The 25,600-nt window shown below is 43.1% G+C and overlaps 1 protein-coding gene across 1 annotated transcript in view; it reads right to left on the bottom strand.

The window, feature by feature from the left end:
• Window positions 1–25,330, bottom strand: part of BRWD3 (bromodomain and WD repeat domain containing 3) — a 126,248-nt gene extending 100,918 nt beyond the window's left edge. Inside the window, exons 1-6 of the mRNA XM_075940777.1 lie at window positions 25,131–25,330; window positions 24,992–25,050; window positions 24,832–24,861; window positions 24,473–24,532; window positions 13,387–13,537; window positions 10,435–10,533 (exon numbers count right to left, since the gene is read on the bottom strand). Of these exons, the coding sequence (XP_075796892.1) occupies window positions 10,435–10,533; window positions 13,387–13,537; window positions 24,473–24,532; window positions 24,832–24,861; window positions 24,992–25,050; window positions 25,131–25,167 (436 nt within the window). The 5' untranslated portion in view covers window positions 25,168–25,330. The remainder of the gene's footprint in view (window positions 1–10,434; window positions 10,534–13,386; window positions 13,538–24,472; window positions 24,533–24,831; window positions 24,862–24,991; window positions 25,051–25,130) is intronic.
• Between the last annotated feature and the right edge of the window lie 270 nt (window positions 25,331–25,600).

Here is a 25,600-nt window from a genome sequence, read left to right as displayed (position 1 = left end):
TAATTATGCAAATTAAGTGTGACAATATGCTAATCGGCGCTTCATTTGCATAGCCTTTTGCGGAAGAGGGAAGCTGTGTAGATGTAGGCCCTGATGGCATAGGGATGCCACCACAAGAGCTAGAGTCTTGGAAAAAAACTCTGGGAGCTGGTGAGAGCCCAAAAGGGAGCACTCAATATTGGTAGCATTGTGTCCTGTAGGGGAGCCTGGAGGGCCCTCCTTTGACCAGAACAACGTCTGTCTTGTCAGGCCTTGCCCTGTCCAAAGTACGGATCTCTAACAAAGCAAACTCTAGACCGGTCTCAAGTCTGGTGCACATAAGCATGCAGAGTAGGCGGGGAAGCTTCGAGAGGCAGGAATGCTTGCACAATCATGCAGAAACTGCATAGTATTGCGAGACCAGGCCAAGAAGACCAGAAACAACCTGGTACTGATACAGCCCATTTTTGATAAGCGAAAAATTCCAGATACAGCCATAGAGGTGTTAATTAAGCACTTAGTCTTGCAACATCCTGGATGTACCCCAAATATTGGCACATTTACATCTTGCACAATATGCAGTTGATTGATAGATATTATTAGAACGACCAAGTCTCGCTTTGCTATAAAATGGGCTTAGTAAAAAGAATCGATGGGAGGGAGTGAGCAGGATTGATCCACAGGTCCTGCTCATTGTAACTGGAAGTAATAGACCCCTTCACACCGGTGACCCCTGTGTATGGTGTTCCGACGCATGGGAATCAAAAGGACCATGATCTCCTGCCTGGTACTGTAGGTAGCATATGGGTGAAGTGTAAGTGAACTAAGCTTAATTATTGTATTATAATAATAATCTTCTATTAATTGCTTTTGCATTGCTGTGCACTGTATTAATTGCTTTACAATGTAAATATTATATACTATAAATTTTATAATAATTGTTTTTAAGGCTTGTAAAATGTAAACAACTATATAACTGCTTAAAGCTTTCAATAAATAAGTAAGTGGTAAAGTCTCTCTGGAATGTCCTAGTTTCCCTTGGATCTAAAAATCAAATCACACAACACGTCCCAACTTTGAATCATAGAAAATGCCTGTTGGGAGGTCGAGAGGTGAAAGCCAATCTCCTTGATCTAGTGATGGAATTATTGTTGCTAGGTTCACCATTTTGAACTATTGGTAAGAGAGATATTTGTTGAGTCTCCTCAAATCCAGAATGGGTTTCCATTCCCCATTCTTGTTCTGCATTAGAAAATATGTTGAGTAAAACCCTCTTCGTTTGGCTATGTCTAGACTACAGGGGTTTTTCAAAAAAAAGTGGCCTTTTTTTCGAAAAAACTTCACCTGCATCTAGACTGCCGCTGCGTTCTTTCGAAATTAAATTGAAAGAACGTGGCAGTTTTTTCGACAGTGGGGAAACCTCATTTTACGAGGAAGAACGCCTTTTTTCAAAAGAGCTCTTTCAAAAAAAGACGTTCTTGAAAGCAAACAAGGCTTTTTTGAAAAAGAACATCTAGATTGCCTGGGTGCTCTCTTTTGAAAAAGTGGATCGCTTTTTCTAAAAATAGTTGTGGCTGTCTGGATGATCTCTTTTGAAAGGAGCATGTAGTCTAGACATACCGTTGGAATGCAGTTGGTACTGGTTCTATGGCACCTATTTGTAGAAGATGAAGCATCTCTTGCTGGAGGAGGGTCTCATGAGAGGGATCCCTGAAGAGGGACAGCGTGAAGGGGATAGGTAGGAGGAAGAATAGTGAAGGGGATGGAATAACCAACTTTGATGAGCTCCAATAGCTATCGGTCCGATGCTATTTATACCCATTGGTGTAAAAAGGGCAGGAGGCAATGGTTGAACTGTAAATGATTGGTTGGTGGTGTGACCACAGGGGAATGTCTTTCTGGCTCTCGACCAAACCTTCAGATCTGCTTTTTTGATGTAGAAGGTTGAGCTGTTGAGGACTGATGCTGATGTTGATGTTGAGGTCTATGCTATTGGGGCTTGTATTTTTGATGGAAGTCATACCTGGATTGGGATCGGTACAGTTCTCTGGGTCTTTGATAGATATTGTATCAGGCTCTCTTGAAAGGGGGTACGTACATGTCCAGAGTCCAGAGGGTTGTGCAGGAATCCTTCATAGGATGAAGTGCTTCATCCATTTTTGCAGTTAAACAGGTTGATCTTGTAGAAGGGGAGATCCTCGACTTTCTACTGCAGGTCCCTTGGTACTCCCAATGCTTGGAGCCATGATATTCTGCACATCACAATAGCTGAAGCTGTGACGCAGGCAGCTTTGTCGGCCACATCCATGGCAGACTGTCATGCCGTACGGGCGATCGTATGCCCTACCTGCATAAAATTGAGCAGGATCAGCTTCTTATGCTCAGGCAGAAATTGTAGGAGCTCCTGGAGTTTGGAATAGTTGGAGTAATCGTAGTCTGCCAGCATCGTAGTGTCATTTGCTGCATAAAGGATCAAGGTGGCTGATGAGTACACCTTGTGTCCCATGATGTCCATTCATTTGTGATCCTTATCCTGTGGCATAGACTTCATGCCAGGCTGTCTCATTTTGTGTCTACTGAGTCGACTACTAAGGAATTTGGGGGAGGATGCATAAAGAGGAAGTCCATGCCCTTTGGTGTAATAAAATATTTGCAATCAACCCTTTTATTGGTGGGGTAATGGATGCTGGGGTTTGCCAGATGTTATCGGGGGGTCCATAATGGCCTCTTCCATAGAGAGGGTGATCCTGGAGGATGTGGGAGGCTGTAAGGGGTGCAAAAGGCAGTACTGTTTCTCCTGGACCTCCTGCAGGTCCCGTTCCTGCACTAGAGCAACTCTTTTAAGAAGTTCTAGAAACTGTTTAGAATAGTCATGTGGAGGAGGAGTGGTAGAAATAACAGCTTCGTCTGGTCAGGAGAAAGAATTGTACGGGGGGACCAGTCCTTCCCCTTCGAACAGGAAATAGTTGATGTCAGTTTGGATGGGCTCCAGAGAATTCAACGTTGTGGCAGATGGTGTGGGTTGGGGAGACTGGGGTGGTCTTCTGGATGTTGTTGAGGGAGTTGTGTGGTGGCCCTTGAGAGAAGATCCTGAGTCCCAAGGATGCGACTGCTTGGGATAGGGAGGCGGTGGGTATGGGTAGTAGTGTGTATACCATGCCGGTGGTGGAGGCAGGTAAGCATATGTAGTGGGACCAGACTTCCAGGGTGGATATCGCTGAGTCAGGCTGGAGTGCTGCGTGGTCCAGTGCCAGCTTTGCTAGGGGAGATTGGTGGAACTGGTGATCTGTGTGCATGCACGGATTGTACTGAACAGCATGGAGAAGGCAGTGCTGAAGAGGTCAGCTACTTGAAGAAGAATGGTGTCTTGGGCTCTCTCGTGGCAGTGCCAAGCTTGGATGCGCAGTGCTTGGTGCCACTAGCACCACTGGTGACGGATGTTTCAGAGGAGGCATGTCAGTGTGGGGTCTCTTGGGTGTCACATCCAGTGCCGCCTCTGGTGTTGGTCTGTGCCTGGGGAGTATGGCAGGTTCGGCCAGTATGGTAGGTGCCAATTGTTTGTGTTTGGGCTCCGTGCATGCCCTCTTGTGTGGTGTCAGCTCCTTGGACCTTGCCATGCCCAAAGTGCCAGGTCTGTCTCCAATGCTTACCCTCATCAACCTCAGTGCCAAGGGTAACGATCTGCCCAGGGAAACCTAGGTTTTTTCCTTTGACTTGCAGGTAGAGGGAAAGACTTTGTCCATACCTTTCAGCTCATTTAGTGTTTTTGAGATGGATGGCAAATCTTCACGCCCTGGCTGGAGTGACTTTTCATACAAAAAAGTTTTCAGCCTGTTGGCACAGTCCCAGCATGCTCTGGCTGTAAGATTTGAGCAATGAGCACACTTTTGTGTCTGATGGGTGTCTCCAGAGACTTTATGCATGAGGCATGTCCATCAGATACAGGCATAGAATCTTAGCAAGACTCATGGTGTTTAAAGCCTGAGGATCCAGGCATGATCCAGGAAGAGCAGGTGGACTATGAAGAAAAATTTTTTGGGGTGAGGGGAGGGAGAGCTATAGGGTTGGGGGAGAATCAAAACTTGGAATGAGAAGGAAAACTGAGAGAATTTAATACTTTTGTGGTTTTTTTCATTGAAACAGGGGCAAGAGAAGATGATCTATCTGCCACCGAGGACTGTAGAGAAGGAACTGAGGGAGTCGTGCTGCGCATATGCCTAACAGACACCAACGGTGCGATGAGGCACCAGGGCACATGTGCAGTGCGACACTGCTAGAAAAATCTCTGGTTGCTGGTGAGAGGACACACCAGCATCCAGAGTCGAGCACCGATGGGGAAATCACTTGAAGAAGAAACACATAGTTGCTCAATTGTACAAGTGCTTGAACTACTTTAGATCCCTTTCTTATGGGTGGAGAACTGAAAACATGAGCCATGTAACATTAACGCCAATGTCCACAGCATATATACATGTCTCCAACACTAGGGTGTTGTGTTTTGTCATAACATTAACATTTGCTCTTTTAGTGTAAACACTGTAATTTCGTAATCTGGGCATATGGTGTTTCATATGGAGACATGAAACTTGAATAGTTAGCTAAGCATAATCAGAATGCCTGATCTAGCAAGGAGACTAGAATCACCATGTACCACAGAAGTACGCTCTTAATGACTAGAAAATAATTGCTTTCAGTATGTTATTTATCTAGTGATGTATTTGTAAAATATCTTTTGTGGAGTGTGAACATGGTCAAAAAAGGAGCTGAACTTGGCACAACTTAGAGCACTGTAGCTTTCGTGGTCACAGATAAGCTTTTTTTATGTATAGGTATGTTTTCAGAGTTTCTGAACTTTTCAGAGCATTGTTATGTGTGCAGACTTAAGATAGATACTTTGGATTCTTTAATAGTGAATTTTGATGATTCAATGGAGTTTCTTGTATTTTGATGTTAAACTGAACTTCCTGGTTTAATTTTTTGTATTACCTGCAGTAAAATATTCACCCTTAAGTTACTGATCCATAAAAGAACTGTTTTAACATGGGACAGCAAAGGGAAGCCCATCTTCTTGCCTCCTTATATCTGGACATATGACACCTGTCTCCCGCAGGATGTAAGACAGGGCTACTCAACACATGCGGCCCGCAGCCCCTTTGCATGCGGCCCACAGCACCTTGAGCTGCTTCCCGGACTGCCTGCCTGCTTTACTGCTACTGGCTGGCAGGGGTGGGGGGGATGGCAAGAAGCGGCGGAGCCTCCCCACAAGCAGAGCTGAGCAGCACAGCACTGATAAAAGCCGTAGCTGTGCGTGCGCGGGCAGAGGTGTAGTGAGGGGGGCAGTTGCCCCAGAGCACCACGCTGGGGTGGGAGCGGAACGCGCAGCATTGCAGAAAGCCAGGAGTGCCTGGCGGACCACATGCAAACTGCAGTCAAATCTCTAAGTCAGCCGGGCTGGACAGCAGGAACCTGTCCCTAACTCCAGTGCCTGTCTTTGTGAAAAGGGATTTGGTTGGAGGAGGAACTGGGGGTGCCTGGCTCTGGGGGATGGGTGGGTGCATTGGGATAAAGCAGTGAATTGGGGTGCCTGACTCTGTGGTAAGAGAGAGGGGTTATTTCAGTAAATATTGTATTGGCAGTTTTTGTTTGATTTGTTAAAATTGTGACACCAAAACAAAAAAGTAGTCAATATAATGGTCTTCTGTTGATACGTGTTTTAGGAGTTAAATTGCTGAACTGTCATTGCTTATTGAAAGTGCTTTCATATGAGTGAAAATTGGGTAATTATTTAATTTTATTAACATTAGCAGAACTGACTTAAATGGGGTCTGTGTGTTGTGTAGTCTTGCCTTAATGTTTGTATTCATGCCCGTCAGTATGAAAGAAGCTATTTGCATGTATTTGCATACATTTGTATATATATGCAGACATGCTTAAATTGTGGCCATCAGCATGTGCTGGGTATCACTTGTGGCCCCCGGGGTTCCAAAGTTGAGTAGCCCTAACGTAAGAGGAGCCCACGAGTAGATTTATGCCACCTATTGAGAAGCCTGTCAGACCTCCCAGTCCTCCCTCCATCACCATTTCCTCGGGACCTCACTGGTCACAGATGAGGGATTTTGCTGAACCAGGAGAGGTCATTTTTGGACCCCTGCCACCAGACTTCTTGGACCAACTGCTAGCATCCCAGCCAGCTCCCCATCTCTTGCTGTCCCCACTGCCCGGCCGACCCACTGGGCAGCCATTACTACCATAGCTCCACTGGGCAGCCCAGCACCAGGGCTCCAGGTAGATGCATGCATAGCATGCTGGGGCTCCAGACAGCCACATGCACTGGGCCTCCCTGGGCAGCTGGAGATGCCACCAGGGCTCCCTGGACAGCTGTACACGCTGCCAGGGCTCCCAGCCCTGCTAGGCAGCCACACATCAGGTCTTCCCACCCCGCTGGGCGGCCTCGATGCCACAGGCAGGGCGGCCCCACTGTCAGCTCCCTGTGGGCAGCCCACTGCCCGGCCAGCCCCACAGGAATCCTTACTGCCTTCAGCTAGGACTCTCTGGTCCTACAACATCCATGCCAGAACATAGATGTTGCCAGACCAGAGAATCCCAGTTATGAGAGTTTCAACCTGTATTATTACAGCTGGTCCCTGACTTACGAACAAGTTACGTACCAAACACTATGTCATAACTCAATCTGTTGGTAAGTCGGATTACATTCACTTGCGTACAGCCAGGTTGTTCGTAAGTACGGATTTCGTTCGTAACTCGGGGACCGGCTGTACAAGAGGTTGGCTGTAAATACAAACGGTCGTAAATTGATGCATTCATAACTCGGGGACCGGCTGTATAGCTGGTAATAAATGTTTGCATAGTCAAGCCCTTAGCTAAGTTACTACAGAAGTTAATATTTTTCTCACTATAAGAAAAATTATATTGGAAGCCTTTACATCTGCTATTTCTTCCCTTTTTCTTATTTATCTATTGTAAAGTATAAATAACTTGTATGTACATCTGCATTTCATGTATCAATAGTAATCATAAAATATTTTGTTTGCTATCTCAAGAAAATGGACAATTTTATTTTATGTCTAAAAGGAACAGATACATGTAAGATACCAAATGGCTACTGAACATTTTGCATATTAATTTTCTTTTTATTTCATTTCATATTAAATAAAGTCATGTACCTTGTTAATTATTCCTTGTTTTAGTATTCTCTCTCTCTCTCCTCTTCCCCTCTCACCCACCTTGCCCTCCCCTTGTGGCACACATCCACACAGTTTACACAATATTGATGCACATAACAAATACTGATGCTCAATATTGATGCACATAACAAAACTCACTCCGCTCACGGAGGGAAAGTCTTAGAGGGAACATTGGCCATGGCCCCCTGTATTTGCAGATTTTATCATTCGCATTGGTGCCAGGAACACATCCATCAAAAATGGCAAGGGTTTCCTGTCTATCCAAGGAGGAACTTGGGACAACAGTTCAGGAATGGACGAGTAGGAATTGTGGAATCATATCCAAAGGTAAGCATATAGTTAAACTATAACCACATTTCAGTGAGTTTGTTTTTACATGCATCTTGTACATCGGTGACTCTCAACCTTTCCAAACAGAGGTACCCTTTTCAGGAGTCTCATTTGTCTTGCATACTCCAAGTCCATAAAAAATACCTGTTTACACAATCCGATGTAAAAATGTCACTGAATAATACTACTGAAAGATTGCTTACTTTCTACCATGTAATAAATCAATTAGAATATAAATATTGTACTTACATTTCAGTGTATAATATAATGTAGCATAAATAAGTTATTGTCTGAAATTTTAGTTTTGCACTAGCTTTGTTAGTGCTTTTTATGTATTCTGGTGTACAGCTAGATAAATATCTAAATGAGTTGATGTACCTCCTGCAAGACCTCCATGTACCCCCAGGGATACAAATACCCCCGGTTGAGAACCATTATTATATTCCAAGTTCCTGATCTCATCTAACAAAAATTATGCATACATACAACTTAGAGGGTCTTTTTCTGCTTTCTGTAACCATACATCAATATTTATATAATAAATCCAAATGAAAATGTACATAACTGCCTCTAACAACATTTTACCCTGGTAGATTCAGAAATAGAGAGAAATCACAAGAGATGAAGCAGGAAGGATGCATAAAAATATTAACCATGAAAAACAAAACTATTCTTCTTTTTACTCTCTTAAAGTCATTTTACAATTGTTATGTCACTAAGTTAAAATACACCTCGTGGACGTAACAGCCATGAAGAAAGAATCAGAAATGTGGTGTGTTAACTATGATTAACTAATGGTAATACAAATTATCAAAACAAGCTGTATGTTGATTAGCTGAATCGTCTAATCAAGGGTGTGATCAAGAAGCCTTTACATAAGTATAACTCCTATTTACATCTATAAGAATTGTATAAATTAGGAATGTAAAATCCCAGGTAATCACTAATGAGTTGGACCTTAAGTTTAACTGGTTAACTGATTAAGTGGGATGCTGGGGGGAGGGAGGAGGGGCGGAACGGACACTGCTCCAGCCAGGCTGGAGCAGCCCCTAGCTTGCAAAGCTGCCAGCACCAGCTCCTGCTCCCTAAGTCCCTCACATACATCAGGTTGCTACTCCCAGTCCCCCCACGTGCAAGGCTGCCGCTGCCAGACAAAAACAGGAAGATAAAAGAGAACACTGAATTTTTGAGGTGGATATTTTAAATTAACAACTGAACTGGATGTTAAAGAAACTTAGAAACCTTCCCTGATCAGTTTGTGAACTTGTTATATTTTAAAAAAGCGAGGGTGACAGTAGAGTTCTCAGCAGACAACAGTGTGCATGTATGTATTCATTTTTAAAAATAAAATAAATAATAATCTAATAAAGAAGATGTGAGCAGAGGACAGTTGTTTTTCCTCCAGCAAGCCATCAAGTTGGTTTGCTGTAACAATGGCTGGTGAAAGTTTTAGCCCATCTATGCAGAAAAGTATTTTCAGCATAAACTGAAGTGTGAATTTAAATCCATATACAGTAAAACTCCATTGGTCCGGCATCCAATACTCCGGCACTCCTGGTGGTCCGGCACCATCAGGAACCCGGAAGTGCTCCGACTGCCAGACAATTGGAGCTGCTCTGCGCCCAGCTTCCCTGATTCAGCCGCTGCTGAACCAGCAGCTGAATTGGGGAAGCAGGGGGCAGAGCAGCTGGGGTGCTGCCGGGTTAGTCCCATAGCGCTGCTCCTCAGGGCTGAGGGACCAACCGAGGGGCGGCGCTACGGGACCAATCTGGCAGCACCCCAGCTGCTCTGCCCCAGGCGTCCCTGATTCAGTTGCTGCTGAAACTGACCAGCAGCGGCTGAATCAGGGACGCCTGGGGCAGAGCCAGACTATCAGAAAGGGGGGCTATGAAGGGTCTGGGGTGGCATCCCCCCCCACACCACCCTAGACCCCTCATAGCCCCCCCTTCCAATAGTCCGGCATATCTGATAATCCGGCACCCCCTGGGTCCTAATTGTGCCAGATTATCAGAAGTTTACTGTACTTATATAAATGCAAAACCCAATGTGGTCACTCATATTGTGATATAAGCATCCTTTTTGTTATTTTGGCTTTTTTTTAATCACTTATTTATATCAGAATAAGAGCACATTTGGAGTGTTGAGGAGAGGGAAATATCAGTGTAATGATAGGAATGCTTTATTAGGCATACAGCTATGTAAAATGGGCTTAAACATTTTGATGCCTACACGTCTCATAACTATGGTGGGAATTACCAGTTGGTGCTATTATACACAATCATAAAAGTTTTTTTTCTTAGTGTGTGCGCTGTTCAGATTGAGATAATGGTTGTGCTCTTAGTTTTGCAATTCATTTTCTTCTTAAGGGAGCTGCAACAAGCAGTTCTCTCTGTCTTAATCTCTGTAATCAATTCTTGAGGCAGAATTGTTCCCAGAGAACCAGGCACTTTTGTTTTGGCTTAGATTCCTGAAAGAATATATTGCCTGTTTGTGGTTTCTGACCACAACTGTGAGTGTTAGTGTGAATGTGAGAGAGAGAGAGAGACAGAGAGAGACAGAGAGAAAAAAAAAACATACCCCAATTTCAAGTCACTGATTTTTCATCCAAAGGGAAGCTGACAAGTAAGGCTCGGACGTACATCACTTGTCAGAGGGGCAACAATATAATTTAATGTACATACACACATGAATGCACACACATTTAAAAATGAGAAAGCAAACTACAGAAACTTATGGAAAAAACAATACACTTATAGAATAAATCAAAAGCTTTTGGGACGAGTTCATCTTGAAACTCATCAAAACAAGTGACTGAAAACACAAAGTAACGTCTGAATTAAAAACAAAAGTTCCATTGAAAAGCTGATAAAGATACAAAAAATACCCAAAACACTTTATATTTTAGTGGGATGTTACTTACCCACATTTGGTGGCTTCCCATAATTTACAGGTAATTCGGGAGGTCGGCCTCTGTGTAGAGCTGCAAATGCAGATCCCTTCCATAGCGTATGTCTGCAATCTAGATCAGTGAAATTAACAGTAGATCAAGAAAATGACCTGCAGAGGTATTTGACACCACCAAAAGCTCATCCCCTCATTTCCTAATACATCCTGGAATGTACATCTCTAAATTTGATGAGGGGAAAAATTGCAGAGAATATAAGTGTAATAATAAAACTCCATAAACATCATGAGAAAAGAGCACTAAAAATCTCAACTTTCCATCTTGATATGCATTTAAAAAGTTCTAGTATATGATATATTTGGGAAACAGTATAAATGCACACTTTCTACTTGGGATTGGGGTGGATAAGATTTTTGTTTAAACAAATCTGGTTTATTTTAATTGATGGAAATACGCACACTCTCGCCACGTATTTCTTTCTTTCTCTCTCAACATTGTTTTTTAAATTAAGGCCATTTTCTTTTAAGGTTCTCCAGCTATTTGGCTGCCAGTTGGCCTCAGACAGCCTTCCCTCTAGTGGAAACAATAGTGCATTTTCTGAGCCTGTTTAACAAAGTGCCTTGGAAATCAGAGTTGGGCATTTTCCATTATTGGCCATCTGGAAGAAGAGAAATGAGCTATGATGAGGAAGGGCTGTGGAGCAGACATCTAATGCCATTGATAGCTGGAATCATGCAACACCAATTGAATCCATTAGCACTGAGTGTCCAAATCCAGACAAATCTAAAAAAAATTTAAGCACAACCCAAATTCCACTGTAGCTTTCTCTTAGTATAATAATTACATATAGAAGTACATCTTAAGCTTTCTAGAGCAAAGGTATATGCTCTCTATTTGCTGTCATTATCTATATTATTCAAATGCACTTTAAAAGATCCATAAGACTGTCCTGGATAAGAACAACTACTTCTCAGAATGAAAATATTGTTTACCCACCAAACAGCACAAGGCCAGTATACTTTCTCTACACCGAAAGTCAAATACATGAAAGAAATTCCCTGTGATAAATGAATTCATCAAATGGGTCTTCACATTATCCTATACTTTTGCCTGACTCATCTGAGCTCTGCTCAATAATCACATGGTCTGAGACTTATTCTAACATTGTTAACTCCTGCTCCAGATTCAAACAGCCACCATTTTTTGTATTATCAACCTGCCACCCAAATGTTTTCTTCTTCTCCCTACATATATGGAATTTTTCAACCATATTACGCCTGCCCAGGGCCCAAGACAAGCAAGATTAAGCTCTGGTCCTGCAACAGTTTATCCTGTACTTAAAAAGACAATTTTAAAGTGATAGCCCATGAATTAGCCATGTACATTATCTGAATGGAAGAGCAGACTCCCAGATTCCCAGTGGAACCTAGCACTCACTTGTAGCCATGGAAGGAACTGTAACTTTTCACCTTTTATAACATTTCTAGACACATACAAGGTATTAGAGGTTATTTTTAGGGCTCTCTTATATTTATTCATTTCTTCTTTTAAATGTTGCACAGTCACATTCACTTAGTAACTTAGATGCCTAGTTTTATAAAACCAAGGATATTAAACACTGTCTCGGTAACATCTTTTAAAATAACTGAGTATTTCTAAAATAATTTTTCTATATCATATATGGCAGAGAGAGAATAAATGCTGGGGCAGTATAAGATTTTATTGACATTTGTTTTCATGAGTGGCAATATGTGGCCTTTTCTTCAAAAAGTTCTCTTTCACCTCTGACTGACTATTGTACTAGTCTCCTCAATTTACAAGAGTTAAGACTGCTAGTAGGGTAATCGCTGTGAATTTCCACTGTTTTGGGGCTTGCCTCCTCCTTGTTCTGAAGTAATCCAAATCTGTTGACCTTCATTATATGCTGCAAAGCTCATCTACTTAAAAAAAAACAAAAAAACAAAAACAAAAAAAACTTGAAGGACTGAAAGGGAGAGGGAAAGGAAGGTTTGATAGGACAGAACAATGGGGGAGGGGGCTTACTGTTAACAGGGACTGATTATTTCTATTATATGGTGGAGTTTGGATATTGAGTTTGTGAAGAAACCCAAACCATAAAATACTGAAGTAAAATAGAATATGGAATAATATAATTAATACATTACTAGCAACCTTTCAAGATTCCCAGTCCTCAGGATAGCAGTAGCTGATGGCTTACAAGTATAGAAATGGCTCTTCTTACTGCAGCTGTTTTGATATATGATCTCCCATGTAGCCGCTCTAGACTGACACAGCATTGTCTACACTAGCACTTTTATCAGAAAAATATTTGTTGGACAGGGGTGTTAAAAATAATACCACCACCACAACCGCATCTTACCAGCATTAGTTTCACTGACAAAAGCACCAGTGAACTTATATCAGTGAGGGTATGGGGTGTCTTTTTGGTATTTTTTTTACACCCCAACCAACAAAAGGTTTATCGACTAAAGTGCTACTGAAGACATAATCTCAAGCCAGTGCCACCTTTGGCATATTTAGGGACAATGGATTTTTTGCAAAGTTGTACTGGCAGAAATCCTAGTGCACACAGCTATAGTGGCATAAAAAGGCTTTTTCCAGTATAGCTCATTTCACTTCTAGAACTAGAATAAGCCCTATCAGTGAATGCACTATTTTGCCATTATATGCTTCATCTATACTTGGAGAGTCTGCCAGAATAGATATACTGGCAAAACTTTTCTAGTGAAAACCTGGCCATGGAGAAGGCCACTCTTTGTCCTAGTAGTTCTGTTTCAGAAGTCCTGAAATTAGAAAATAGAAACTGACCAAGTCAAATAGCACAAGAACCTCTCATCTAAGTACGCAAAGGCCTTAGACTACAACACAGAAGATACTCTGCATTACATATTAATCAATTTTTAAATTGCTTACGTCAGCTGTAATTATATGGATTTGAAATCTTACCTTTTGCCGCCCTTAGTAAAGATTGCCGTCCCACACCTAGTAAAGTCTGCACTCCAAGAACACTCTGTGGAATCTCTTTGTCTAAGAGGGGCCCAATTCTCTCACAGATTTTCAGAAGGTAATCTGGAGGGATGTGCGCATTGGCTGCCACCTAAAACACATGAAACAACACATAACATTTTTATGTTTTCCTTCGTTTGGGGGGAAGGTAGAAAAAATTCTCTCTTCTTCATCTGAGCTTTTCACTTAACATTTATTCAGTTCATATTTAAATAATGTAAGTACACAGACAAGCAAGAACAAAACATTTTAAAACTTACAGTGGGTATGATTCATATTATCTAAGAGAGCCCTGTAAGCAACTTGGACATTAAGAAAATTGACCAGTAAGAGCATGCCATTAGTCAACTCACTTGAAACTATGATTTAAGCTATTATTACATGATTACTTTAAAACTTTGAAAGCCATACAGGAATAAACAAAACCTCAAACTTCAGTGTTTTCAATGCAGTACTCTGAGTAAGCAGAGTGCAATTTGGGAATCAGATATTCTCGTTAACACACAGGCTTATTCTTTTCACATAAGAATAAATTACTCAGCTAAGAAACCATGGCCTTGCTCACCTGCCACATTTTAACCCCATGCTCTTGTTGCAAACACATTCTGTATAAAACCTAAACAATGGGGGGGGGGGGGAGGAACCTGAAAACATTACAATAACTTCAAGGTCTATCTGCTCAGTTTTTAGCTGTTGTGAATGGGTACCATGAAGACCTGACATTAAGTGAGATATCCCATCCTAAGAAAATCATCTGCATTCTTCTTCAATATTGCCCTTTCCTAAATAAAAATAGCCTATTACCCAAGACAAAATGAAGCAAATAATCGTCTTCATTAGACAGTATGAATAGCAAGCAAGTAGCATCTGGCCATCTGGAATTTCCTATGCTGGTCTTACTTTTACTACTTCGAATACACTTAACATTTGTTAGATTTTAAATTTAAATTTTTCTTCCAAAACATACACCACAGTCGCTTCTACTTTTTTTTTAAATGGTCAAATCAAGGGGCAGTCACAATAAAATACTGTGGATTTGAAAACGGATACAACGTATCAGTAACTGCTATCTTGCACTTCAAGTACTTTTTCCAGTCCTGAAGAAGTGTTCTGTGTACATTTCTTTTTCCTCAACAAAATTCATCTCACCAATATCCTGGGACCTAACACTACTACTACAACACTGCAAACATATGTATTTTATATCCCACATGCTCTAATGTTAAGAAGAAATGCTCAACAACTAAAATGAGTCTATGGAAGAAGAGCTCTGTGTAATCTCAAAAGCTTGTGTCTCACACCAAAAGAAGTTATGCCAATAAAAGGTATTACCTCACTCTGCTATATTATAATTTGTCTTTTCATTTCACCAAACAGCAGACCTAACTACTTATTTTAAGTTCTGACATTCCATCTATTAAAAAGAAACAATATGCACACAAACAGCACCCCACGTTTCAATCTGGACAGTTTATAAAATGGGTTAATACATGATATTTGGATCCAATTGGTCAACAGCAGTGGTATTATACCGGCATAACATGAGTCACTTTCTCAACAATATACTTCCACAAGTAATGTCTAACATCTATTAACTCATGAAAAAGGAGGATTTTCTAACAACTACTACAATGTAACACAATGCACTTCAGCACCACCCAAGCAACCACTGCTTCTCAAAAGGAGAAATAGCACTCAGAGCAACCAACAATATTGAGCTCTCCCGAAGATTCTGGATTTAATATCAAGATCAGGCTCCTGGAAGAGGTCATCAGTAAAGCCACACCCAATACCCCACATCCTGCTTTCATTACATTTAAGGATTTAAAGAGCAAATGGAGTTGAATAAAATTAATCTGTCACTTCATAAACAGCCAGCATAAAGAACACACTGTGAATGTAACAGGACCACGATTGCCCAAACTAGTCAGCAAACAAGCTGCAGTAAGCAATGAAAAAGAACAGCTGAAACCAGTGCTAGAAGGGAGCTTCAACCATCAAGTCTCCATCACAAAAGTATACTATTCTATTAAGGGTCACCATAATATAATTAATTTAAAAGTGACTAAATTCTTAACATTGCTCACTGTCTGTGAAAGAGGCTGATCAATAAATGGGAAAAAAAGAAAATGAGTTTCTATCCACATGCAAGACTTCTTTATTCCCAGAAATGGAGAGTAGACAACAGGGTTGTTATAGGTTAACTGGGTAACCTGTAAGCATATGCCTTACTGACATGCTTACCGATTAACCGGAGCCTGATGCCCCCCATGGCAGCCCAGCCAGCAGGGCCATGGCAGGCCAGGGGCAGCCCCCATCACTAGTGGCCATGACGGGGCTGGAACAGTCCCCAGCTGCCCACAGCCGGTGGTTATCCACTTAAACAAATCATTTAACAGGTTAACTATTCTACGTGTTTTTTACCTCTCTAGTGGATAGTTCCAACATATCCATTTGGAAAACTCATTAAGATTAGAGACTATCTATTAGTCCTTTGGGCTCCTAATGGAGCATAAGATTAGAGACTAACTTAGTGAACTTGTGGTGCAGGAAGTAGTAACTTGCATCTCACTAGCATATTTATCAGAAGGTCTGAAATCCCACTTTCTTCTTTGAGGAGCTCTCACTTCGCTCATAGTCATAGGTATTTAATACAGGAAATAGCATCTCATTTTCAGAGAGACCCTGCATACCAAATTTCTTGTGAATAGACAGTTGTCATCAATGATAGATTTCCCCCCTCTGTATTATGACTTTTACACAAACTCAAATTCCCTTGGCTGCCAAAGCAACAATTAATAGTCAACCGTATTAAAAAGCAACTAAGTGCAAAAGGACCAAAAAAGCTAATTGATCATTATATAAGGCAGGGGGCTGGCATACAAGATGATTTTCTGTGGCAAGCACAATGAACAGGCTCCCCCTTGCTGCATCCAACCCGCAACAGGGAGCCTGTGCTGGCTATCCAGCATTGTGCCCCCGCTCCCTTCCAAGATTGGTGCCAGAGCTGGCTTCCTGCGGAAGCATGAAGGAACGAGCGGGAGCCTGTTCACTGCACATGCCCCACAGACGTGAGACTGAGCTGGGCATAGAGGGGAGTCTACGCATTTTCTCACACCGCCACAGGGTGCACAATGCGGCATTACACGTGTATCATCGCTGCTTGCAGAAGCGGAAATAACATACATCAGCTGCTCTGCCCATTATGGCAGTTTGGCCCCATCCCTTTCTCCACCTAGGTTGGTGACTTCAAGGCACTTTCCTAGGTCTGTCACAGCCTCCAGGCTCCAGGATGGGAGCCAATCACAGACAGCATAGGGCAGGGGGGGAAGGAGGCATGCATATGCACTGAAAGCCAAAATCTGGCAGCTCAGGCTGGCCTGGAAAGCTCCAAGGCTCCACGCCAGATCTGGCTTGGAAGGAAGCATGCACTGCTCCTCCTCTCCCCATAGAAAAAGACGGAGTAGAGCCCACATCAGGAGACCAATTAGGGCGCGTCGTGGAAAGAGCCCCTCCTCCACACCCAGGAGAGTGGCGCGGCCCAGAAGAGGAGGGTTAAATCTTGGCATGCCACTCCAGAAAGGTTGCCGAGCCCTCATATAAGGCAGGAACCAGATGAGTAAAGTCTCAATTCAAAAGAAAGGTCAGAATCTTGAACTCACCCAGGATTAAACTGGTGTTCGAATCCACCTGTGGCTGTAAAGCTACCATGTGCTCAACCACCTTCGCTTAAAATTAAAGGTTTGAAAATGCAAGCACCCTATGGTCAAGCAATGTTATTTTCTTGAGATGAGGCAAACAAACTTATGTACAATGATTTCCAATACCTTTCTCTCTTGCGAGGATTGGAATTGACTATCAATAGTGACCCGACAATCACACAACTAGTTTTAAGCAACTTAGATGGACAGTGTAAAAACTTGGGTCCCAATCCTACAATCTGTTTCATACTAGCAGAGCCTTTCATTGACCTGAAGTTCCACTGAACTAAATGCTTTTATATATATAAAAAAATAAAAAATTGCTGGATCAGTACCCAAACCAGTAGTGAATCCTGGATACCATGTCCACATATTCTACAGACAGATCAGGGTGGACAAAAATAAATTTTAAAAAATACTTAAAAAATCCAATTTTTTCATATTTAAATTGGATTTATTTTCTTTAAAACCTCAATAACACACTAAATTTCTCATTTAAAAATAAGTTACAATTAAATCTCATCACAAACATGCTACACATACACTTACAGTCTCATAAAAACAAATTAATGGCTCTAGTCTGTCCAGCCTAACTACTAGCTCTTGCTTTTTCAAAGTTCTTGGCTGTCGGTTTCTCAGCAAACTGAAAAGTAACATGAGCAAAGAAAGATATAAGCTGAATAGGATTTTTTTTACTCTGTGCGAATGTGGTGGTGGACCTTGGCCAATCATGGCAAAGGAGTTAGTTAAGACACTATTTTAAGGACAGAGAGACAATATATAGGGAAGGATGGAGGCAGCACAGAAAGGAATGGAGAAGTGGACTGGAAAGAAAAAGGAATGACATTATTCAGTACACAAAGCTTCCTATATTCCCCAACACTTTTACCACAGAAAAACTATCATGGCATAAGAGAGACCCTATTTGGGAATATGTTGAAGAAATTCATTCCCTGCGTAAAAAAGGAAAATGTGGCAAGTGTAAGCAATGCAAGATGATGATGAAGGCCCTAGCTGCAACAATGAAACCTCATAAGGAAAACTACTTATTGGGAGAAAACAATGTGGATGAAGACGTGGATACGGCTGAGTGGATCAACTGGTTAGCAACTTAAATAATTCACTTTGAATGAGTCCCTTCTCAAGATTTTGTGACTTTTAATATAAGTGTGATTTGAAAAGTAAATTCCCAAGTTGTTTGCTGTGTTGGATGTTGCTAGAATAAAAAAAAAAAGTTAAGCCATAAGGATTAGCTAAGGTAACTTAGATTCTAAAACTAGTTAACCATTGCCCAGGTATACAATAAAGAAAGTTGCAGTAAGAGAAATCTAGAGTTGCCAGTTGCCACTGAGTGTCATTTTCTTATTTTATATACGTAATGCATGACCCTTATTTTGGAATATCATAGCCAGACACCATAAAGGTGATTTCAAATGTCTGTTCCCTATTTTACTTCAGCACAACTCAGCTTTTCCAAGGTAACCCTATTCCATACTTGTTTTCTCAAAAAACAGAAGCGCCAGTTAATTGAATCGGGCTTGCTCCAAAATTAAGTGCACTCTAAGCACAGTCTCAGCTTTTTTGGTAACTTAATTTAAATCAATGATTGGGGTGGGTAATTTAAATTAGGGATGTCAACAAGTAGTCGACTAGACGATTAACAGATAAGCCTAGGCTTATCGGTTAATCTTGTTAATTATCCACATGCCCCCCGCTCGCTTGCTGCCTCTATATCAGAGGCAGCAAGAGGGGGGGAGCAGGAGCTGGTACTGCCTGCTTCCCCTTCTCCCCCATCAGAGGCAGCAGCAGCGAGGAAGGGCGGGCAGTGGAAGCTGCTGCAAAGCAGCCCGTCTTCAGGGGGGCTGAGTTCCCCGCGGACAGTGGCTGCTCCGCCTCTCCCAGAGCAGCCACTGTCCGCAGTAGAACAACCTCTGTCTGTGGGGAGCTTAGACCCGCCCCCACAGACAAGGGCTCTTGCCTCCCAATGTGGCTGCCTCTCTATCATGCAGCTGGTCTGCGCAGGGAGCTGATTTTTAAACTGGATCCCCTCGAAGACCCAGGTCCTGCCTGGCACCCTACGCTGCTGCCTCTAATAGAGAGGCAGCAGCATGAGGGGGCAGGTAGCTCCCTGGGAGTGGGGCTGGAACACACCGGCTGCTGGCTCCACCCCTAGGGACTATGGAATAGTCAAGTAACTGCTAAGAATGCATGTGGTTACTTGACTATTCTATTACCTGATATCTAACATCCCTAATTTATATCAATGATTTAAATCATCTTTATTTAAATCAATTCTCCCTGACTCTAACTAAATAATACAGCACATCAGAAACCAGACCACAGCCAATCTATTTTAAATGCAACAAACAAAACCTGTCAGAGCAGTCAGCTAGAGCCATTACAGAAGAGGTAAGGCATCTGGGATAATTAGCCCTCACACTAACCAAGCAGGTATATTCACTAGACCTTACCCCTCCCCTCAAATTACTGCTTGTCAATTAACTCTAAGCACTTAAGAGACATACCCTAGTTGCTCGTGTAACATATGCAAGTAGATGCACAGTATTAGTCACAGCACTTGTGTAAAAGTTCCTAAAGTTGTTGTTTCCATCACTCATCTTTTCAACAAAACATTGTACACATGCACACTTGGCAGAAATCTCTATATAGGGTTTTTTGGTGGTTGTTGTTGTTGTTCAGAGAGTATGTTTAAAAATGTAAGTAAGAATTGTAATCATTCTTCTTATGCCTCATTATCTGACAATTAAGTACAAGGTCCAAACAGAATAAAAAAATAAAATCTTCACAGAAATTCAGTAAATTTTGGATATAACACACAAGTCTGAGCAGATTGAAAACAACAATTAATCAGACTTCTCTTGTCCCTGTTTAAGATATAGATCAGACAGCATCTTTTCCCCTAAAATTTAAGACAAAAATCTTGTTTTTAAAATGTACTTTTAACAACTGCTTATAATTTTCCTTTTAATGGGAGTTGTAAGAGAGAAAGTCTACAAACCAGGTTTTTAGTTATACCTCTGGTCAATTCCCAAAAGCCAAATATTTAGTTAGACTCTAAAAAACAATTCAAGCTCCTATCATTTAGGAGAAACTTTTTTTTTCCATACAAAATTCAAAACAACTCCTATATTCAAATGAGACACAAGATTTCTAAAAGGTTCTGCACCAAGAACAGGGGAGAACAAGATTTGATAGGTTTTTTTTTTTTTTTTAAAGATTCAGAAGAGACAGGAAGGAAGCCAAAACTTTTTAAAAGAAAAAAATAAAAGAAGCCACTCTTTATATACTATGAGAACAAGCAAAAATAAAAGCTCTTCCTTTGCAATTCACCCTTAAAATTAATATTCTCAATATTGACATCAGCATGAAGGAGCAGTGATCCTGCAACCTTTTTAATGTGTAAATGATCAGTAAGCAGCGACAGGTAAGAAAAACTACATCTCCAAGATCTCCAATTACATTTCCAAGAAAGACTAATAAAACGAAGTTCATCATTGGTCTCAACAATATATTTAAATGAATATTTGAGGCCAAACAGCTAGTCCAAATATACATTCAAAAATCCAGACATCAACTATATCAAACCCTGAATGTGGATGGTTAGAGAAAATCCATTCCTCCAACATTCTCAGGAGAGATACAGCTTTATTCTGGGAACTGATAGAAAAAAATTAACAGGAAGAAAATGAACAACATCAAGGCAGCCATAACAGAGATTTACAAATACTGTACAATATTTAATTTATATTCTTTTATTCTACTGTAACCCTTAACTAGATACATGATACACTTGAACCTCTAATTCTGCAACCCGGGGAAACAGGGTTAAAAATTTTGCGGGACCAGGGAAGTCGCTATAGGATCTGGGCATGAGGGAAATAGGGGTGGGATACTGGCGTGCCGCTTCCAGGGGCGCACCTGGGAGTGGCAGGGAAAAGCCACAGGGGAAGCACATCACTGTCCTACCATTCCCCCAGCTTGGGGGAGGAGAAGAGGCAGCAGCAGTGCCCTGAGCCGCTTCCTCCTTCATATCATGGATGTTCCCAGATTAGGGACACCCAAAATATGGAGGTTTAAGTATATTAACATATAAAGCAAATGAGGGAAATTTCCAGCCTATTTATAAGTCAGAAAGCACAATTTTAATTGCCTATTAAAATACAGAAATCACAATGACTCCACCCAATTTGTAAACCTTGTTTCTTCTCATCAGCTTTTTTCACCCTACCTGCAATTTATTGTCTTCATTTTTCTAATACAAGGTTAAAATTTTCAATAATTTTATGTAGCTTCAAAAAAATGCCATTAGATGAACAAACAACATAATCCAGAGATGTCCCAACATGCTTCATAAAGTGTGGATGGACTGACTAATGTAAAGAACAAAAACACAAAGATTAAAATTACTGTAAAAGAAAATGCCATGTATGCCTGAAATCAGATTTGGTCTCCTTTACTGTTAGTATTTGTCTCAGTGACAGATATAAACTGCAGAGCAAACATGAAATAACCTAGTAGCTAGATACCGGATTCCTATGATTAAAAAAAAAACTGCACGGAAATTATATTCACCAAAGTATTTACTCCCTTTCCTTCAGTTTAAAATGTCAGGCTGGGCTACCATCTGACATAGGAACATGATATTCTCCTTTGACTCTCCATAAGCTTAGGGAAAAGAAAAGCCGCAAAGTATGGATGCCACAATTCGCCCTCTTTAAGGCAGAGTTCCCATTTTTTAATTTAACTTCAAAGATATTATTCCAGGGGTCCCTACCACATGAAAAACTCTCAGTCAGTAACAATATAATGAAGCTTGAGCAATACCACATTACTCTTCCACACCATTATCATAATTTGTGGGGTGGGAGAGGAAACAGGTGCTTATTTTAACTGTCTAATAGAGAGGCAGTGCAGATCAGGTTCATGTGTGTGTAAAATAAGGGTGTTGTGAAAATTAATAAGAATGATTTTAAGTACTGAAAGCTCTATATTCGTGTAAAGCTTTACTGTAACTCCTGGTAATTTTAAAGGGGAAGCATTTTCCAAAGGGAGAGAAATCTCAATTCTATCAATCTTTGCTACTTCCATAGAGCCCCCTCTTCCCTTCCCACCTCCCCACCCCCAACTTAATGTATAGTCAGCAGGAACTGCAGATGCCTTCCATTTCTGAAAATTAGAGCTAGAGAGCTTTCAGGGGCCTAATGGCCAAGTATTTCATTGGAAGTCAACAGGAGCTACAGGTGCTACCAACCGCCTAAAGGCCATAAGTAGCAGCACTGCAGAGGGGACTCAATCTCTCCAGTAACCAGTCACTCTCTCTGATTTCTTTGAAACAAAAGACAGGACTATGCAGCACTTTAAAGACTAACAGGATGGTTTATTAGGTGATGAGCTTTCGTGGGCCAGACCCACTTCCTCAGATCCAACTGTGGAAGAAAATTCACGTGACCATATATACCAAAGGGATTGGTATATATAGTCACGCCAATTTTCTTCAGCAATTTGATCAGAGGAAGTGGGTCTGGCCCACGAAAGCTCATCACCTAATAAACCATCCTGTTAGTCTTTAAAGTGCTGCATAGTTCTTTCTTTCATTTCAGCAAGACCAGACTAACACGGCTACATCTCTATTACTATTCTAACGACTTTGTGTGTCTGCATGTGGATTCTCTGGATGTAATAATTATAATATGCAACATTTCATATTTTTACAACATCTCCCTAAAACATTTAAGTGATCTTGTGCAGGATTTATTGCTTAAATATGTAGTCAATCGCCGATGTGGTGTGATGGATTGTGCATAGGCCAGGAACAAGGAGTATTGTGTCCTGTTTTGGGCCCCCCACTATAGAAAGGATGTGAACCCATTGGAGAGGACCCAGCGGAGGGCGACCAACATGATTAGGGGACTGGAGGACATGACCTATGAGGAGAGACTGAGGGATTTGGGTTTGTTTAATCTGCAGAAGAGAAGACTGAGGGGGGGGGGGATTTGATAGCAGCCTTCAATTTCCTGAAGAGAGGTTCCAAAGAGGATGGAGAGAGGCTGTTAACAGTAGTGACGGATGGCAGAACAAGGAGCATTGGTCTCAAGTTACAGTGGGAGAGGTCTAGGTTGGACATTAGGAGAAACTATTTCACTAGGAGAGTGGTGAAGTACTGGTTACCTAGGGAGGTGGTGGAATCTCCATCCCTAGAGGTTTTTAAATCTCAGCTTGACAAAACCCTGGCTGGATTGATTTAGTTGGGATTGATCCTGCCTTGGGCAGGGGGCCAGGCTTGATGACCTCCTGAGGTCTCTTCCAGCTCTATGATCTTTTAATCATAATGCAGTATTTATCCAATGATTTCCTGTATGACACTTAAGCTCTCTGCCTTTCAGTTCACTAGTAAACTGGGAGTGCTTCTGTCTTACATCACAGAGAACATTCTCAGGATGTTAAAAAGCTACAACAGCATCTTATGTGACTCTTTATCTGACTAGTAACATTAGATTTCTGGGAAGTTCTTTCAATTAAAAAAAATCTATTTTTGTTTACGCTTAGCATTTCCTCTCATTGGGACAAGAGCAATCAATGGGGAGAGTATCATTTTGTTTACTGATGGTTCCATTGACAAGTTACTGTTGGTGGCAATGGCTGGGTTTTGGGGAAGACGGATGTTTATTTCTTGTTTTTATGGGGGGAGGAACTGTTTACACTGAACTGTTTTTAAAAGAGGAAATATTATTATAGCTGTTACGTTTGCTAAAAAGTGATAAAACCACATTTAAAGGTGACAGCATCTCAGTGCTTTGAAACCCTAGGCCAAAGACGTGCTGGTGATAGTGTCACAACTGCCAAGCGGCCCACGGGATTATTACTCAGTCATATTAAGTGACCCCTGGGCGCCAACTGTCCCCCTCCCCAACCTCCCACGGTGCCAGAGCCAGGGTGTCTCCCCACCCTCGACGCAAAAAACACGGGCCCTGTCCTCAGTTCCCGTATTTTGGAGCTGCAGCCAATCAGAAGGCAGCTTCCATTCCCAAACACGGAACTACAGCTTGTTAAGTGCTGTGCTATTCGCTAAGCTCCCCCTTCCCCCATTCCTTCTCGTGCCCTCAGATAACCCTCACAACAGGCTCCTCTCTCGCAGCCTCCCACACACACGCGTCCGGGGCAGTAACCTCCCCCCCTCGGTCAGTGATCAGCGAGGCGGCCGCCCCCCGCCCCACCCCACCCCCGGGCTCAGCGCTCACCCCACGGTGGGGAGCGGCGTCCGGGCGGGGGAACTTGCGGGGAAGTTGGAGCGAAACTTCACTCACCAGATCCTCGAAGCTCCGGCGGTGCTCCTTGCCCTGCCAGTCCAGGCGGCGGGGGATCAGCTGCGGCAGGGGAGGGGGCAGTCAGCGCAGGCACGGCCACTCCCGCACCTCCCCCAGTCACTTCCCAGCCAGCCCTGCCCCGCGCCCCGGCCCCTCCGCGGCCCGGCCCCAGACGGGGGGTGATCTTTTTCCCGTTCCTAGGCCCTGCCCACCCCCGCGCGGGTAGCAGCTGGAGAAGCGCCCCCCGCGGGGCATCTTGGATCCCTCCCCGCTGCTGCCCGAATGGTCCGAGAGCTGGAGGGGGCCCCGTTGCGGGGCCGGGCGACACCCACCCGCGCGTCCCAGCCCGCAGCTCCTACCTGGTGCGCTTCCAGCTCCTCCACCAGTACCTGGGGAGAGACACAAAGGACGTGAGTCCGGCACCCGGAGAGCGAGCGGCGGCTCCGCCGCCCGGCCCCGTCCCCCCGTTCACCCCGGCGGCGGGGCCGGCCCGGCCGGAGCCCCGCGCTGACCGCTCACCTGGGCGGATTTCCTGCAGGGTCCAGACTGCAGGAACCGGGCGATCAGGTAGTAGAGCTCTGCGGAGGAGAAGGGGAGGCGCTGAGAAGGGGACACCAGGCGGGGAGCGCCGCCCGCGTCCCCTGCCAGCGATACCTACCGGCTTCCAGCTGGGTCGGGGCGGCCGCTGTCGCCATCCTCCTGCGGAGGCCTGAGGGGGAGCGGTGGCGGATCGTACCCGGAGGGAGCCGCTCCTACTGCAGCCGAGACCCCATGGAGCGGCCCCAGTGTGTGTCCGCCGCGCTTGTCGCTGTCTCGCCCGCTCTCGGGTTCATTGCATCGCGTTTCGCCCCATAGATATCCCGGCCCGAGGCAGCCGCCGAGAAGGGTGCAGCGCCGCCGCCTGCCGCTCGGGGGCGGCCGCTCAGACAGGGGAAACCCCAAGCGGAAGGAAGGATGGACGGACTCCGCGGACGTGCTGGGGCAACGGGACGACGCTCTGGTGCGAGTCTTCCGGAAACTCAGTGGTGCCTCGGCCCGATGCGGCTTCCGGGTCTACACCTTGTGACTTGGTCCCTTCCTCCCTCGGGCGGTAGTGCTGAGGCCCGCCGTGTAACCCCTGGCATACAG

The sequence above is a fragment of the Pelodiscus sinensis genome, chromosome 13 (assembly GCF_049634645.1).
Source record: "Pelodiscus sinensis isolate JC-2024 chromosome 13, ASM4963464v1, whole genome shotgun sequence".
In the NCBI taxonomy this organism is placed as follows: Eukaryota; Metazoa; Chordata; order Testudines; family Trionychidae; genus Pelodiscus; species Pelodiscus sinensis.
Note: the sequence above shows the minus strand (reverse complement) of the source record. Positions and strands in the feature narration are given on the sequence as shown.